Source organism: Pongo pygmaeus, chromosome 7 (assembly GCF_028885625.2).
Source record: "Pongo pygmaeus isolate AG05252 chromosome 7, NHGRI_mPonPyg2-v2.0_pri, whole genome shotgun sequence".
Taxonomy (NCBI): Eukaryota; Metazoa; Chordata; class Mammalia; order Primates; family Hominidae; genus Pongo; species Pongo pygmaeus.
The window spans coordinates 39581776-39599555 of record NC_072380.2 but is presented as its reverse complement, the minus strand read 5'-3'; the positions used below and the strand labels follow the sequence as shown (position 1 = coordinate 39599555).

Here is a 17780-nt window from a genome sequence, read left to right as displayed (position 1 = left end):
CACAGCTGCAGGTAAATTTTCCTCAGGCTGAATCATGCCTTGAGTCTTACTCATTTCTGATTAAGATGAGACTCTGAACCTTAAACTTTTGAGTTGATACCTCAAAGAGTTAAAACTTTTGGGCCGGCACAGTGGCTCATGCCTGTAATCCCAGCACTTTGGGAGGCTGAGGCAGGCAGATCGCCTAAGATCAAGAATTCAAGACCAGCCTGGACAACATGGTGAAACCCTGTCTCTACTAAAAATAAAAAATTAGCTGGGTGTGGTGGTGCATGCCTCTAGTCCCAGCTACTAGGGAGGCTGAGACAGGAGAATCGCTTGAACCTGGGAGGCAGAAGTTGCAGTGAGCCGAGATCGCACCACTGCACTCCAGCCTGGGTGACAGAGCGAGACACCATCACCAAAAAAAAAAAAAAAAAAAAAAAAACACTTTCGGAGCTATTGAGATGGAATAAATGTATTTTGCAAGTGATAAGAACATACATTTTGGGGGCTAAGAGCAGAATGCTACAGTCTGAATGTGTCCCCCGAAATCCATGTGTTGAAAACTTAATCCCCAATGCAACAGTGTTTAAAGGTGGGGGCTTTTGAGAGGCATTTAGGTCATGAAGGTGCCCCTCTCATTAATGGATTAATACCCTAATAAAAGGGCTTGACAGAGGGAGTGTGGTCCCTTTTTGCCCCTTCTGTCCCTTCCACCATGTATGGACGCAGCATTCCTCCTCTCCAGAAGATGGAGCAACAAGGTGCCATTGGAAAAAACAGAGACTGGGCCCTCACCAACCAGCACCTTGATCTTGTTGGATTTCTCAGCTTCCAGAACTATGAGAAATAAATGTATTTTGTTAATATGTACAAATTTCCCAGCTGGTGACATTTTGTTATAGCAGCCCAAGTGGATTAAAACAAATGGATTTTACTATAGAGTATTATCTTTAAAATCACATTGTCTCTTCTATGTCAAAAGCATTGTTTTCTAATTTTAAAAGTAATATTTTCATATAAATATTGTACAGTAAAGTTGGTTGTTTTTTTGTTTTTTTGTTTTTTTTTGAGACAGAGTCTCACTCTGTGCCTAGGCTGGAGTGCAGTGGCATGATCTTGGCTCACTGCAATCTCCACCTCCCAGTTTCAAGCGATTCTCCTGACTCAGCCCTCTGAGTAGCTGGGATTACAGGCGCCCACCACCATGCCTGGCTAATTTTTCTATTTTTAGTAGAGATGGGGTTTCACCATGTTGGCCAGGCTGGTCTCAAACTTCTGGCCTCAGGTGATCCACCTGCCTTGGCCTCCCAAAGTGCTAGGAATACAAGTGTGAGCCACCATGCCTGGCTGAAGTAGTTCTTTATCACTGTTTAACACATTACCCTAATACTAGTATCTGAAAACATTAACAGTTATTATCTTAATTTTTGTAAATCAGGAAGTAATATACCACTCAACTGGATCCTCCAATTTACAGTCTCTCATAGGCAGGAATCAAGGTGCCAGCTAGGACTGCAGTTATCTCAAAGTTTGACTGGGAAAGTATCCACTACCCACTTATTCTGGCATTGCTGGAAACATTCTGTTTTGCAAGAGCCTTCAGTTTCTTCCTGGCTGTTAAAAGAAGGCCAACCTCAGATTCTTCCCACATGGACTACTGTATGGGATATCTCACAGCTCATGGCTCCAAAAGAGACACCCTCCCTCCACTTTAGGAGAAGAAAGAAAATAGTTGGGAGGGCTTTGTCTTGAATCTTGGATACCAGTTCAGCCATAGCAGGATAAGACACTGGTCAAAGTCATGAGGCCCCCTTTCGAGGTCATGGCTCCTGATGACATTTCTAGAGACACCCTGGACCCTAAGGGAACCTCCTACCTTAAGGGAAGGATCCAGTTCTGGCAGGATTCATCACCTTCTAACTGAAGAGCCTTTGGACCCTGAATAATCAGCAGTGATACCAGGTACTACATTGAAGGCCTTGGGTGAACCTCTGAGACCTCCTGGCTTCAGGTGAAACCCAGCACATTGCCAGCTGTGGTGACTATAGGATGAGATTTTGTCTGCTTGAGAAATGTGGAGGGAAAAGTAAAAAGGACTTTGTCACGCACCTTAGGTACCAGCTCGAACACAGCAGGTAAAGCATCTGGTGGGCTCCTGGAGTCCCCAGTTCCAGGACTTGCATCTTGGATAGCATTTTTGGACCTGCCCTGAGGCAGTCAGGGGGTACTGCCTTGAAGGATAAATCCCAGGCCAGGTAGCATTCACCACAAGCTGACGGGAGAGCCCTTGGACCTTAAGGAAACACTGGCGGTATTCTGGCAGTACTCCCTGTGGGCCTGTGGTGGGGTAGCCATGGAATGAGGCTCCTCTGCCTTTGGAAAGGGGAGAGAAGAGTTGGAAGGACTGTGTCTTGTGATTTGAGTCTCAGTTCAGTCACAGTGCAATAGAACACCAGGGGGACTTGTAAGGTTTTTGACTCTAGTCCCTGGCCCTAAAACAGCACCTCTGAACTTGCCTGGAGTCTAGGGAAACTCACCACCCTGAAGGGAAGGACAAAGATCTGGCTGGCTATGGCACTTGCTGATTGTAGAGTCCCAGGGCATTGAGCAAACATAGGTGGAAGCCAGGGAGTAGTTACTGAAAACATTGGATGAGGCTCAGTGCTGTGCTGGCTTCAGGTCTGACACAGTACAGTGGTACTGGTGATGTCTAAAGGAATGCTCCACCCCTAGCTCCAGCTGGCTCAGAACAGAAAGAGATACTTTATTTGGGAGAAATTAAAGGAAGCAACAAAAGTCTCTGCCTTTTATTCCAGAGAATTTTCTCAATCTTGTCCAAAACCATCAAGGTGGTACCTCTACAAGTCTGCAAGAACTACAGCATTAATGGGTCTCTGAAGCAAGTACAGCTTAGATTACAATACCCAAGTTCTTTAGAATATCTGGAAAACTCTCCCAAGAATGAATGGTACAAACAAGCCCAGACTGAGTAGCCTACAATAAATAACTAACTCTTCAATGCCCAAACACAGATGAACATCTGCAAGTATCAAGACCATCCAGGAAAACATGACCTCCCCAAATGAACTAAATAAGGCAACAGGAACAAATCCTGGAGAAACAGAGATATGTGACCTTTTATACAGAGAACTCAAAATAGCTATTTGAAGAAACTCAAAGAAATTCAAGAGAACACAGAGAAGGAATTCAGAGTTCCATCAGACAAATTTATTATAACAAAGAGATTCAAATAATTAAAAAGAATCAAGCAGAAATTCTGGAGCTGAAAAATGCAATTGGCCTATTGAAGAATGCATCCTTTAGTCTTTTAGTCAAAACTGATCAAGCCAAAAAAAGAATCAGTGAGTTTGAAGACAAGCTATTTGAAAATACACAGTCAGAGGAGGCAAAAGAAAAAGAATTTAAAAAAGAAGCAGGCCTACAGGATCTATTATAGAAAATAGCCTCAAAAAAGCAAATCTAAGAGTTATTGGCCTTAAAGAGGAGGTAGAGAAAGAGATAGGGGTAGAAAGTTTATTCAAAGGGATAATCGAGAACTTCCCAAACCTAGAGAACAATGTCAATATCCAAGTATGAGAAGATTAGACAACAACGAGCAGATTTAAGTCAAAGGAAACTGCCTCAAGGCATTTTATAATCCCTTAAACTCCCAAGGGTTTAAGATAAAGAAAGGATTCTAAAAGCAGCAAAAGGAAAGAAACAAATGACATATAATGGAGCTCCAATATACCTGATAGCAGACTTCTCAGTAGAAACCTTCCATGACAGGAGAGAGTGGCATGATGTATTTAAAGTACCGAAAGAAAAAAGCTTTTACCCTAGAATGTATATCCAATGAAAATATCCTTCAAATGTAAAAAAGAAATAAAGACTTTTCCAGGCAAACAGAATCTGAGAAATTTTAATAACACCAGAACTGTCCTAATAGAAAGGATAAAGGAATAGTACTTCAATCAGAAAGAAAAGGATGTTAATGAACAATAAGAAATCATGTGAAGAAACAAAACTCACTGGTAATAGTAAGCGGGCAAAAAAAAGAGAGGATATTAGAACACTGAAACTGTGGTGTGTAAACTTATCTTAAATAGACTAAAAAATAAACCAATTGAAAATGAGAACTATAACTTTTCAAGATATAGACAGTATGATAAGATATAAATAGAAACAACAAAAAGTTAAAAAACGGGGGAACAAAGTTAAGGTGTAGAGTCTTTGCTTGTTTGTTTTCTTGTTTATGCAAACAGTGTTAAGTCATTATCAGATTAAAATAATGGGTTACAAGATAGCATTGGCAAGCCTTGTGGTCACCTCAAGGCAAAAAACATATGAGTACAGAAAAAATTAAAAAGCAAAAGACTAAATCATGTCACCAGAAAGAATCACCTTCACTGAAAGGAAAACAGGAAGGAAGGAAAGAAGGAAGAGAAGACCACAAAACAGCCAGAAAACAACAAAATGGCAGGAGTAGGTCCTTACTTATCAATAATAACATTAAATGTAAATGAACTAAACTCTCAAAAGACATACAGTAACTGAGTGGATTAAAAACCAAGGCTGAATGATCTATTGCCTACAAGATATACACTTCACCTATAAAGACACACCTAGACCAAAAATAAAGGTATGGAAAAGATATTCCATGCCAATGGAAACCAAAAAAGAGCAGAAGTCACTACGCTGATATTCAGCAAAATAGACTTTAAGACAAAATGTGTAAGAAAAGACCAAGAAGGTCACTATATAATGACAAAGGGGCCAATTCTTCAAGAGGATACAACAATTTTAAATATATATGCATCCAATGCTGGAGCACCAAGATATAGAGAGCAAATTTTATTAGAGCTAAAGAGAGAGATAGGCCCCAATACAATAATAGCTGGAGACTTCAACACCTCAATTTCAGCAATGGACAGATCTTCCAAACAGAAAATCAACAACAACAAAAAAATAAGACTAAATCTGCATTATAGACCAAATGGATCTAATAGATATTTACAGATCATTCAAACCAAGAGCTGCAGAATACACATTCTTTTCCTCAGCACATGGATTATTCTCAAGGAAAGACCATATGTTAGCCCACAGAACATTCAAAAAATTGAAATAATATCAAGTATCTTCTCTGACCTCAATGGAATAAAACTAGAAACTAATAATGAGAGGAATTTTGGAAACTATAAAAATACATGAAAATTAGACAATATGCTCCCGAGTCACCAGTGGGTCTATGAAGAGATTAAAAAGGAAATTGAAAAATTTCTTAAAACAAATAATTGAAATACAACATACCAAAACCTATGATATACAGCAAAAGCAGTACTAAGTGGGAAGTTTATAGCTACAAGTGCATACATCAAAAAGGAAGAAAAATTTCAAATAAACAATCTAGCAATGCATCTTAAAGCACTGGAAAAGGAAGAACAAACCAAATCCAAAATTAGCAGAAGAAAATAAACATAAAAATCAGAGCAAAAATAAATGAAATGAAAAAAAGACAATACAAAAGATCAAAGAAACAAAAAGTTGGTTTTTTGAAAAGTTACACAAAATTGACAAACCTTTAGCTAGACAATTTTAAAAAATGGGAGATCTAAGTACATAAAATCAGAGATTAAAAAAAGATGTTACAACTGATAGCTCAGAAATTCTAAGGATCCTTAGTGCCCACTATGAGTAACTATATGCCAATAAATTAGAAAATCTAGAAAAAAATGGACAAATTCCTAGAAACATGCAACCTACTATGACTGAACCATGAAGAAATTCAAACTCTGAACAGACCAAACAAATAATGGGATTAATCCCATAGTAAAATGTCTCCCAGTAAAGAAAAGCCCAGGACCCAATAGCTTTACTGCTGAACTCTTCCAAACATGTAAAAAAAATTAATACCAATCCTACTCAAACTATTCAGAAAATAGAAGACAAAGGAAGACTTCCAAATGCATTCTACAAGGCCAGTATTATCCTGATACCAAAACCAGACAGAGACACGCTAAAAAAAAAAAAAAAACAAGAAAATACCTCTGATGAATATTGATAGGAAAATCCTTGACAAATTACTAGCAAATCGAATTCAACAATATATTTAAAATATCACTTATTATAATTAAGATTTATCCCTGGGATGCAAGGATGGTTCAATATATGCAAGTCAATCAATGTGATACATCATATCAACAGAATGACGGATAAAAATCATGTATTTCAATTGATACTGAAAAAGCATTTGATAAAATTCAACATCACCTCATGATAGAAAACGTTAGAACATTGAGTATAGAAGGAACATAACTCAACATAATAAAAGCCGTAGACAACAGACCCACAGCTAGTGGGAAACTGAATGGGAAAAACTGAAAGCCTTTTCTCTAAGATCTGGAACATGACAAAGATGCTGCTGTCACCACTGTTATTCAACATAGTACTGAGAGTCCTAGCTAGAGCAATCAGACATGAAAAAGAAATAGTGGGCATCCAAACTGGAAAGGAAGAAATCAAAATATCCTCGCTTGCATATGATGTGATCTTACATTTGGAAAAACCTAGACTCCACAAAAAACTATTAGAACTGATAAACTAAGTAAACTTGCAGTATACAAAATCAACATACAAAAATCAGTAGCATTTTTATATGCCAACAGTGAACAATGTGAAAAAGAAACAGAAAGAGTAATACCATTTACAATAGCCACAAATAAAATTAAATGCCTGGGAATTAACCAAAGAAGTGAAAGATCTCTATAATGAAAACTATAAACACTGATGAAGGAAAATGAAGAGTACACCAAAAAATTGAAAGATATTCCATGTTCATGAACTGGGAAAATAAATATTGTTAACATGTCCATACTACCCAAAGCAATCTACAGATTAAATGCAATTCCTATCAATATACCTATGACATTCTTCACAGAAATTGAAAAAAATCCTAAAATTTATATGGAACAACAAAGGACCCAGAATAGCCAAAGCTATTCTAAGTAAAAAGAACAACACTGGAAGAATCACATTACCTGACTTCAGTCTATGCTACAGAGCTATAGTAACCAAAACAGCATGATACTGGAGTAAAAACAGACACATAAACACATAGACCAATGGAACAGAATAGAGAACCCAAATGGATAAATTCCTAGGCACATACACCTACTCAAGACACTTGTCTGGTGAAAATGTAAACATGTACAGACTTATGAAAAACTGCATGGAGTTACTTCAATATAGTAAAAATCAAATTACCGCATGATCTAGCAATCCCACTTCTGGGTATTTATCCAAAAGATTTGAAATCGGGTAGTTGACAAGATGTCTGCACTCGTTCACTGCAGCACTGTTCACAATAGCCAAGTTACAGAGTCAACCTAAGTGTTTATTAACAAATAAATGAATAACATGTGCTACAATGAATGCTATTCAGCCCTAAAAAAGAAGAATTCTGTCATTTGTGACAATATGGGTGGAATTGGAGAGTATTATGCTAAGGGAAATAATGAAGGCACAGAGAGACAAATATTGCATGTTCTCACTTATATGTGGAATCTAAAACAATCAAACTCATAGAAGCAGGGAGTAGAATGGTGGTTACAGAGGCTGGGGGTGGGGAAATGGGGATATGATGTCAAAGTATATAAAATCTCAGTTACACAAAAGGAATAAGGATTTTTTTGAGACCTATCGCACAGTATGGGAATTGTAACAATAGTGTGTTGTACATTTAAAAAATTTCTAAGAGAATAAAGTTCAAACATTCTAACTACAAAAAAAGATAAATATTTAAGGTGATGGACTTTTTTTGTTTTTGTTTTTGTTTTTTTTTCGAGACAGAGTCTCGCACTGTCGCCCAGGCTGTAGTGCAGTGGTGTGATCTTGGCTCACGGCAAGCTCCACCTCCTGGGTTCACACCATTCTCCAGCCTCAGCCTGGTGATGGACATGTTAATTGGATTTATTTATTGCATGTTGTATTCATGAGTCATAACATTACTCTGTATCCCATAAATATACACAATTATAAGTTGTCAATTTACAGTTAAATACATAAATTCATAATCAGTGAACTTGAGACAGATCAACAAAACTTATTCAAACTAAGCAGCAAAGGGAAAAATTAATGAAAAATAAAACAGAGCAAGACTTCAGAGACACACAAAACAATACTAAATGAACAAGAAGTTGTATAATTTTAGTTACTTAAGGAGAATGAGGCAAAAGAAAGATTCTTAATGGCTGAGAATGTTCCATAATTGTGGAGAGACATTAAGCAACAGATCAAAGAAGTTAGGTAAACACAAAGACGGATAAATTCAAAGAAAACCACACATAAGCATATCATGATCAAATTTTCAGATGCCACAACAAAGGGAAACATCTTAAAAGCACCTGAAAGGGTGTGATGGAAGGTATATTACAATCCAACATACAAAAACAAGAATAATAACTCATTCTAAGCAGAAATAATGAAACCAAGAAGAAATAAATATGAAGTGCCAAAGGAAAAAAATGCCAATTTAGAATTCTATGCACAATGGGGAGTGACAGATGAGGGCACTATAGTTGAGTGCTCACCTCTAGGAGGAAACATTTGAGTGGGATGTGGATTATGAGAGGAAGACAGGCATGACAGGAACTGGTGAAGAACATTCCACAGTGAAGAAACAGCAAGTGGAAAAGGCCTCAGATGGGCATAAAACTGGCTTGTTAAGGAGGCCAGTGTGGCTGGTTTTTATGGAACAGAAAGAAGACTAGGAGACAGGCAGGAGACAGACAGGCTGGGCCTTACAGGCCATGGGAAGGCACAAGAGGGAGCAAGAAAGCAAAATAAAAATGGTGTGAAATACTATCAATGAAAGGAATGTTGCCATTTGAGTGTCAGGTAGAGGATTTTCCTGAAAATGTGCAGATGTGGACTTCCTGTCCTACAGTTTCCCCTTCTAGAGGCACTTGTCTTAATCCATAAGGCCACAGGCAATAATAGGAAAAACATGGGTTTGAGTAAGTTGTTCTTTTTATAAACCTCTTATCTATCTTTAAAATAAAAGTGGTGCAAGATTGGATTACAAATCATAATAACTGTATCTTACCAAGATGAAAGTAAATAAAATTTTTTCTAACAGAATAAAAGTGTACAGAATTTGCCACCATCCAAAATACACTGCACAGAATACCAAAGAAAGTTATTCAGGGTGAGGAAAGTGATTCCAGATGGAAGCACAAAGCTACAAGAAGAAATCTACAAAACCAGAAAGAATAAACATGGAGTAAATGTAAAAGACTATTTAAGCTTTTTCAAAGCACTACTGACTGTTTCAAGTAAAAATAATAGCAATATGTCAGAATTTATAACACACATACAATTAAATGTAATAATACAAAGGGTAGAAGGGAGTAATAGGAATCATACTGATATAAAATTCTTCTGTTGTTTGTTAAGTAGTATAATATTAATTCAAGGTAGACTTTGATACATTAAGAATCCATACTGTAATCTCTGAGTAAACACCAAATATTATTAATAATGAGCTACAAAGCCCATAGAACAGAAAAAAATCAGATTAGCGCTCAATTAACCTGAAATAAATACAGAAGGAAAAAGCAAAAGAACAAAAAAGATGAGAGAAATAGAAAAATAGAAACTGGTAGACTTAAAATCAATAATATCAGAAATTAATTTAAATATAAATGCTAGGAATGATGTCAGCAAGATGGTTGGTGAAGTAAGAAGTCTTGAGCTCCACTACCCACTAGCCCCACAACAAAATTTAACCAGCAACATCCACAGATTGGAAAACCCCAACACCTGAAAACAAGCTGGAGACACCTGCATGATATGTAAAACTGAACAAAGTCTGAATTAGAAGGGTAAGAGGAACAGTTTCACTCTGACTATGCTCTCATTTCGCCCCCCAAATTGGCATAGCACCAGACAGAGAGGGTTTCCCTAAGCTCACAGTTTCTACAGGAGAAAAAAGAGAATAGGAGGCAGACATCCAGCTTCTCTAGCATACCAAGACACTTCTCAAAACACCCACTTGGGACTCACTTCAGAGAGAACACTAAAGGAAATGACATGACTTGAATGCCTGGGAGTCAGTTAGAAAAAAAGAAAGCAACCAGCACACGGATCCTGGCGGTACCTCTGCATTCCTGCCAACTGCGGTGCTCCATCAGATATCAGCCAGTCCCATAGCACATGTCCAAAACTGAGTTAGTCACCTTTAGAGGCATGGAAGGAAGCACAGTCTAGCTTCAGCTCCTAGATTGGTTGTTTCCCTGCCCAGCCTCAGCACCCAACCCAATAGCCCCACCAAGGCAGAGAGACTGCCACTGCCATGGATCTCTGAAGCAAAAAGACTACACCGGCTTGGCCCAGGAAGGCAGGCAGTAGCTCCACACAGCCAAAAAGCCAGAGCAATTATCCCACGCAATCCAACAGACTCACACTTTTGCAGATCTCAGAAAAATAAAGAGGTTACACCACTTTGACCTACGAAGGTAAGCAGTGGCTCCACACAGCCAAACAGCTTGCCCAATAACCACACCAAGGCAGGAAGACTCCCACCTCCAGGGACCTCAGGCAAGCAAAAGAGCTACACTGGCTTTAACCAGGAAGGCAAGCAGTGGCTTCACACAACCAAAAAGCCTACCCAAAGACCCTGCCTCAGCAGGGATATTTCCACCTCCGTGGTTCTCAGAGAAGCATAAAGGATATAACAGCTTGATGCAGGAAGGCATGCAGTGGCTCCACAAAGCCAAAAAGTCCTCCCAAAGACATCACCCATGCAGGGAGACTCCCACCTGTATGTATGCATTTGGAGAAATGTAGGAGCTAGTCCTGCTTAAGGTCAAACAGCCACTCAACTCAGCTAAAGGTTCATCCCAGAGCTCCAGCCAAAGAAGGAAGCATATCCCCAATCACACATTATTAGGGACCATAGCCTCAGATCCTTCCTCTCCAGAGCAGCAACACCACCTAACCTCAGAACACACCTGCAGCCCTGTCCAAATACAGATAGCAAATAGCAAAATTGCCCAGCCAGGGAATACATCTTGTGACCAGCCTGATCAGAAGCCATCAGAGTACTTGGCCAGCAGCTCTGCCTAATAGCAGAGCCCAGCCAGTGGTCTCACCAGTCACTGGAGCTCAGATAGTAGCCACCTCTGATATTGGAGCAACAGCAGCAGCCCAGGCAACTTGAAAACCCACAAGTCTTACCTCTCTGGTGTCACCACCAGCTAGCCCTTTCAGAACCACAGACTAGATAATTAGTGGAGCTCTATACCTGGCAAAGAACACATGTAAGGCCAGAAGATATGAATCTCTCCTCAAAGGTACAGGCAACAATGTAAGGATAAGAGAAGTACAAAAAAATCATGGAATCATAACACCTTTAAAAGAAACTAATAAAGCTCCAATGGCAAACCCCAAAGATATGGACAGCTATTAAATGAATGCCAATTCATAGTAACACTCATAAAGAAGTTTGGTGAACTACAGGAATATATATAGAGAAAAATTAAATGAAATTTGGAAAACAATAACGTGGAAAAAGCAATATTGACAAATAAATAAAAACCAAAAAAAAAGATAGAAATCCTAGAGATAGAGAATAGAAGCACTGAGCTGAAAAATTTAAAACAAATCTTTAATAGCAGAATTGATCAAGTAGAAGAAAGAATCAGTGAGCTGGAAGGCAGAGCTTTTGAAATTATCCATTCAAATGGGAAAAAGAATAAAGAAAGTATACGGACATATGGGACCAAGATTTTGCACAATAGGAGTTGCAGAAAGAGAATAAAGAGAAAAGGGGCCAGGATGCATATATAAAGAAAAATGGCTGAAAACTTCCCTAATCTAGAGAAGATACCAGTACCCAGATGCAAGAAGCACAGACATCTCAATCAAATTCAAACCAAAAAGGAATTCATCAAGACATATAATAATTAAGCTATCAAAAATCAAAGATGAAGAAAAACTCTAGAACATCAAGAGATAAAAACCAGATTAAATACAAAGAAGTTCCAACACAACTATCAGCAGATTTCTCAGCAGAAACAAGCCAGGAGAGAATTGAATAATATATTCAAAGTGCTGAAGAAAAAAACAAAATGTCAACTAATGCTTTATACTGCAAAGCTTTTCTTCAGAAATGAAGGTGAAAGATTTTCCCAGACAAAAAGAAGCTGAGGGTATGTATCATCACTAGATATGCCTTACAAGAAACACATAGGGAGTTCTTCAAGTCAAAAGAAAAGGACACTAATAGTAACACAAAAACATATGAAAGTATAAAACTCACTGGTAAAATAAGTACACAGTCAAGTTCAGAATACTCTAATACTGTAATGATGGATTGTAAATCACCTTATATGTTTAGTATAAAAGTCAAAACTATCAAAAATAATTATAATAATTTGTTAAGGGACATGCAATATAAAAAGATGTAAACTGGGAAATCAGAAATTCAGAATGTCATGTAAGGGGGGTAGGGTTAAAATATACAGTCTTCATTTTATTTAAATCAAAGTTAAGTTGTTTTCAGCTTGAAATAACTTATTATATCTCCAAGATTTTTTGTTCAGCCTCCTGGTAACCACAAAGTAAATACACACACAAAAAAAAGCATGAAATCAAAACATTCTCTTAGAGAAAATCATTCAATCACAAAGGAAGACTGTAAGAGAGGAAGGAAGGAAGGAACTATAAAACCATTTGAAAAAATTGACAAAACGGCAATAGTAGGACCTTACCTTGAATGTAAATGGATTACATTCTCCAATTAAAGACACAGAATGGCTGAATAGATTAAAAAAGGATATGCAACTATATGCTGCCTACAAGAGACTCACTTCACTGATAAGGACACAAACAACCGAAAGTGAAGGGATGGAGAAAGATATTCCATGCAAATGGAAACCAAAACAGAGAAGGAGTAGCTATACTTAGATGAAATAGAACTGGAATTTAAAACCATAAAAAAGGACACACAGAAGGTCATTACATAATAAAGAGGTCAATTCAGCAAGAGGATATACAACCACAAATATATAAGCACATAAAATTGGAGCACCAAAATATATAAAGCAAATATTAATTAAGAGGAGAAATTGACTGCAATACATTAATAGTAAAGGATTTTGAAATCCTACTTATGTCAAAGGACAGATCATCCAAACAGAAAGTCAACAAAGAAACACTGAATTTAAACTGTAACTCTAGACCAACAGATCAACTCTGGACCTAACACACATTTACAGAATATTCCCTCCAATAGCTGCGGAATACACATTCTTATCACCACATAAAACATTCTCCAGGTTAGATAATATATTAGGCCACAAAACAAGTCTTAACAAATTTACAACTGAAATCATGTCAAGTAATGTTTTCTGACCATGATGGTGTAAAACTAGGAAACTTTACAAATACATGCAAATTAATCAAAATGCTCCTGAACAACCAATGAGTCAATGAAGAAGAGACACCTGCACTCCTATGTTTATTGAAACACTATTCAAGATAGCCAAGATATAGAGTAAACCTAAGTGTTTATCAATGGATGGAAGGATAGAGAAAATGTCATATATATATACATAATGGAATACTACTCAGCCATAAAAAAGAAATCTGTCATTTACAGCAAAACACAGAAACCTGGAAATTCATGGATGTGGAACCTGTAGATATGGAGGACCAATTGCATTTCCAAACAGCTAGATGAGAGGATTTTGAATGTTCTCACTGCAAAGAAATGATAAATGTATGAGGAGATAAATATGCTAAATACACTCATTTTATTTTTTATGAAATGTCCATACATATTGAAACGTCAAACTTATGCCATAAATATGTACAATTATTATGTGTCAATTAAAAACAAAAATAAACAGATATGAATGCTTTTAAGCACACCAATTTAAAAACATTGTCAGACTGGATTTTTTAAAAAATACAAGAAACAACTGCGTACTCTGTATATCAGATACACCTTAAATATAAGAAAATATGCAATGAAAGTAAAAGAATGAAAAAGATACCCCGTGCAAAGACTAACTTTAAAAAGCTGCCAATAAAAAAAAAAGCTGCATGGCAATACTACTATCACAAAATCAGAATTCGAAATTAAGAGTATTACTAGAGACAACAATGAGAATTGCATAATGATAAACAGCCAATTCATTAGGAAAACATAATAGTCCTAAAGATGCATGCACTAAAATATAACTCCAAAATACATGAAATACAATTAACATGTCTAAAACAAGTAACATAACAACAATAATAAAAAACAATAGTTGGCACTTTCAACACATCTCTCTCAAGAATTGATACAACAAGAGGAAAAAACAAGATTTCAAGAACACTGTCAACAAATGACTTAATTAACATTTATATACTCAGCAACTGCAAAATACACATGTACTTATTTAGTATACACAGAACATTCAACAAAATATATCATAGGCTAAACCAACTCAAGAAAATAATTTTAAAAAATTGAGATTATATAAATATATTCTCTGGTCACCATTGAGAAAACAATAAGGAAAAAATGAGCTAAAAAAATACCAGTATTTGGATTTAAACGGGCTTCTACATAACCTATAACTCAAAAGAGAAATCAAAATAAAAATTTGAAAATAATTTGACCTGAACTATAATGAGGACACAACATAAAATATGTGGAATGCAGCTAAAAATGTACATAGGACAAACTTATACCTTTAAATGCATTAGAAAAGAAGATTTAAAATCATTGATCTAAACTTTCACCTGAAGAAGGTAGAAGAAAAGCAAATTAATAAAATGTGTAATCAATGAAATAGAAAACAGAGATGTAACAGAGAAAAAAAACAAAGTCAAGAGCAGTTCTGGAGAGATTCTTAAATTAATTAACTAGATAAACTCTTCACAAGACTGATGAGAGAAAAAAAACCTTACTATTACAAGGAATGAAAGGAGGGACATAACTATAGATCCTATAGACATAAAAAAGAATATTATGAACACCATTAGGCCACAAGTCTAATCATTAAATAAAATGGATAAACTTTTTTTAAAAATACAGTGCCTGAAAAAACCTATCACGAGAATAAATGGAAAATTTGAATAGTTCTCTATTTAATAAATTGAATCTGTAATTTAAAATCATTCTCCCACCAAAAAAAAATCTCCAGTCCCAGAAAGCTTCACTGGTGAATTTTGACAAACATTTAACTGAAAATCTAAACAAGTTTTTCAGATTATTTCAGAAAATGGAAAATGAGAGAACCTTTCTCTAATTCGTTTTATCAAGCCTCATACCAAACTCTAATAAGGGAATCATATTTGCCTTTAAGACCCATGCCTAAGGGTCCTTCAGAAGCTGCATCTGTGTCTTCTGGGCTTGACCCTGTGGGTCACTTGGCCAAGGGACAAGAGAAAGGTTGGGGGTAGAGGGAAAGGCCTGGATGGGAAGTTCCAACCCCTGAAACAAACAGTCCTTCCTCAGAAACCCAGGCTGGGGTCATGGGGAGGATGACGAGGGCAAATATCTGGATATATTGGACCTGTGTGCAATCAGCCAAATCCCATGAGAAGGACCAGAAGGAGGAACACAGTACACTGCCCAGATCCTGTCATGGGTAAGACTGAGTAGGTGATGTATCTGGGGCCCCAGGCAGTACATCAGAGGGGGTGGCATGGGGCAGGGGGCACAGGGGCAGGAGTCGTGGAAGAGCTGCAGAGAAGACAATGGGAAGAGCTCACGCGGAGTCAGGTAGGGATGGGGACAGCTGAGATGAATTTGGAAGACTGTTTTCAATTAAGGGCCCTGCAGCTGCAAAACTGCGGTCCCCGGGGGTAGGGGAAAGGGAAGAAAAAAAAGGAACACGCTGGCATGCAAATTGATCCACACTCAATTTATTGTTTCTTTCAGCTGTGACCACGGAAGGACAGACAGAATTTTCATTTCTTAGCGAGACTCTCGATGTTATCCGTTGCCTTCTGAAGGAATCACTAGTTACTGTGGAAGAGAACAAAACACTCGTGCTCAAAGTACAGACAGCAAACTCCCTCCCACTGTACAAGCAACTGGGGTACTGCCAAGTGGAAAATTCATGTGGCACGAGAAAAAGAATTATTGAAAGGATGTTTACAATTTTGCCTGTGAAATTATTTGACCATGAGCCACTTATTTACTTTATGCTTTTCTTTGATTTCTGAGGAATCATCATATTTAATCAGAAGTACTTACAAATGAAAAAATTAAAATTTTTTCATATAAAATGAGATGTTTATGAATTTAACAATTAAGTTAATGTCTTTACTTTTTTAGAAATTTAAGTTCACATTAATTTTCCTTTTTCATACCTTGCAGCCAATATGTGTGTGTGTGTAGTGTGTGTGTGTGTAACAGTATTTTGGCCTTTTGGTCTTTGAAAATTCATAGACCTGAAGCATTGTAGGCTATGCTGCCTAATGAATAAAATGGTCCTGATTACAGATTTGTTTTATAAACAAATTTACAGATCTTACATCTTGTTAGGTACAACTCTTTAATTCTATCCTAACAACAAAAGCAAGTTCTCAATAAACTTAAGAGAACTTTACTAAACTGAAAAAAAAAACAGACTAAGTTATTTAAATACTCATTAGTAACAAGATTAGTAAAGATTGGTCATTTAAAGCTAGGTCATTTAGCCTGGACATGATGGTTCACGCCTGTAATCCCAGGACTTTGGGAGGCTGAGGGGGGCAGATCACCTGAGGTTAGGAGTTCAAGACCAGCCTGGCCAACATGGCGAAACCCTGTCTCTATTAAAAATACAAAAATTAGGCGGGCATGGTGGCTCATGCCTGTAATCCCAGCTACTTAGGAGGCTGAGGCAGGAGAATCGCTTGAACGCAGGAGGCTGAGGTTGCAGTGAGCTGAGATCGCACCATTGCACTCCAGCCTGGTCGACAAAGCAAGACTGTCTTAAAAACAAAAAAAAAAGAATAAAAGAAAGATAGGTTATTTATTGGTGCAGTACTTTACCAATTCATCTACCCAATCCATACTTAGGAATTAATAGTGGATTATGAATTTTATTTTAATTTCATACATGTATTCATTTTAAGAAACACTTTCTAATATACTTACCTACTGCTTTGTGTTTGGGTACTTTCCTGTGATTTGGATCTAAGGAAATAAGGAAATAACATTTTTAGGCTGATATAATACAACCTGTCAAAGTTATGTTGTATTTATCTGTTATGGCAATTTCTTCCTCTTTCCCTTCACAGTTGTACTAAAAAAGAAACATTTGCCAAATTTCTACCTCTTTACCATTTTTTTTTTTTTTTTTAGAGATGGAGTTTCACTTTGTCACCCAGGTTAGAGGGCAGGAATATGATTGTGGCTCACTGCAGCCTCAACCTCCTGGGGGCTCAAATGTCCTCCTGCCTCAGCCTCCCAAATATCTAAGGCTACAAGCATGCACCAACGTGCCCAGCCAATTTTTTATATTTCTTTGTAGAAATGGGATTTCGCTTTGCTGCCCAGGCTGGTCTTGAACTCCTGACCTCAAGCAATCCTCCCACCTTGGCTTCCCAAAATGCTGGGATTACAGCATTTTGTAATGTGAGCCACCACACCCAGTCTTTTCCATTTTTATATCCACAGATTCCTTATTTCTAATCCCCCAACTAAAAGAATGGGAGAGAAAAAGAATGAACTGAAGACAAATTAATGAAGATTAATTCACAGAGAAGATAATAAAATATGAGTGAGAGTATTCAGTGATAATGTATAA

General features: G+C 37.2%; 1 protein-coding gene across 23 annotated transcripts in view; it reads right to left on the bottom strand.

The window, feature by feature from the left end:
• Positions 1-15884: 15884 nt before the first annotated feature.
• ADAM32 (ADAM metallopeptidase domain 32) overlaps positions 15885-17780 on the bottom strand; it is a 207246-nt gene continuing 205350 nt past the window's right edge. For 12 of the 23 annotated variants that reach the window (XM_054499103.2, XM_054499101.2, XM_063668676.1 and 9 more), the window contains 2 exons: positions 17129-17167; positions 15885-16009 (listed from right to left, as the gene is read on the bottom strand). In XM_054499103.2, coding sequence (XP_054355078.2) covers positions 16003-16009; positions 17129-17167 — 46 coding nt within the window. In that variant the 3' untranslated portion in view covers positions 15885-16002. Of the gene's footprint in view, positions 16963-17128; positions 17168-17780 lie in introns of all 23 variants that reach the window. The other 11 variants (XM_063668672.1, XM_063668673.1, XM_063668674.1 and 8 more) reach the window with 1 other exon arrangement.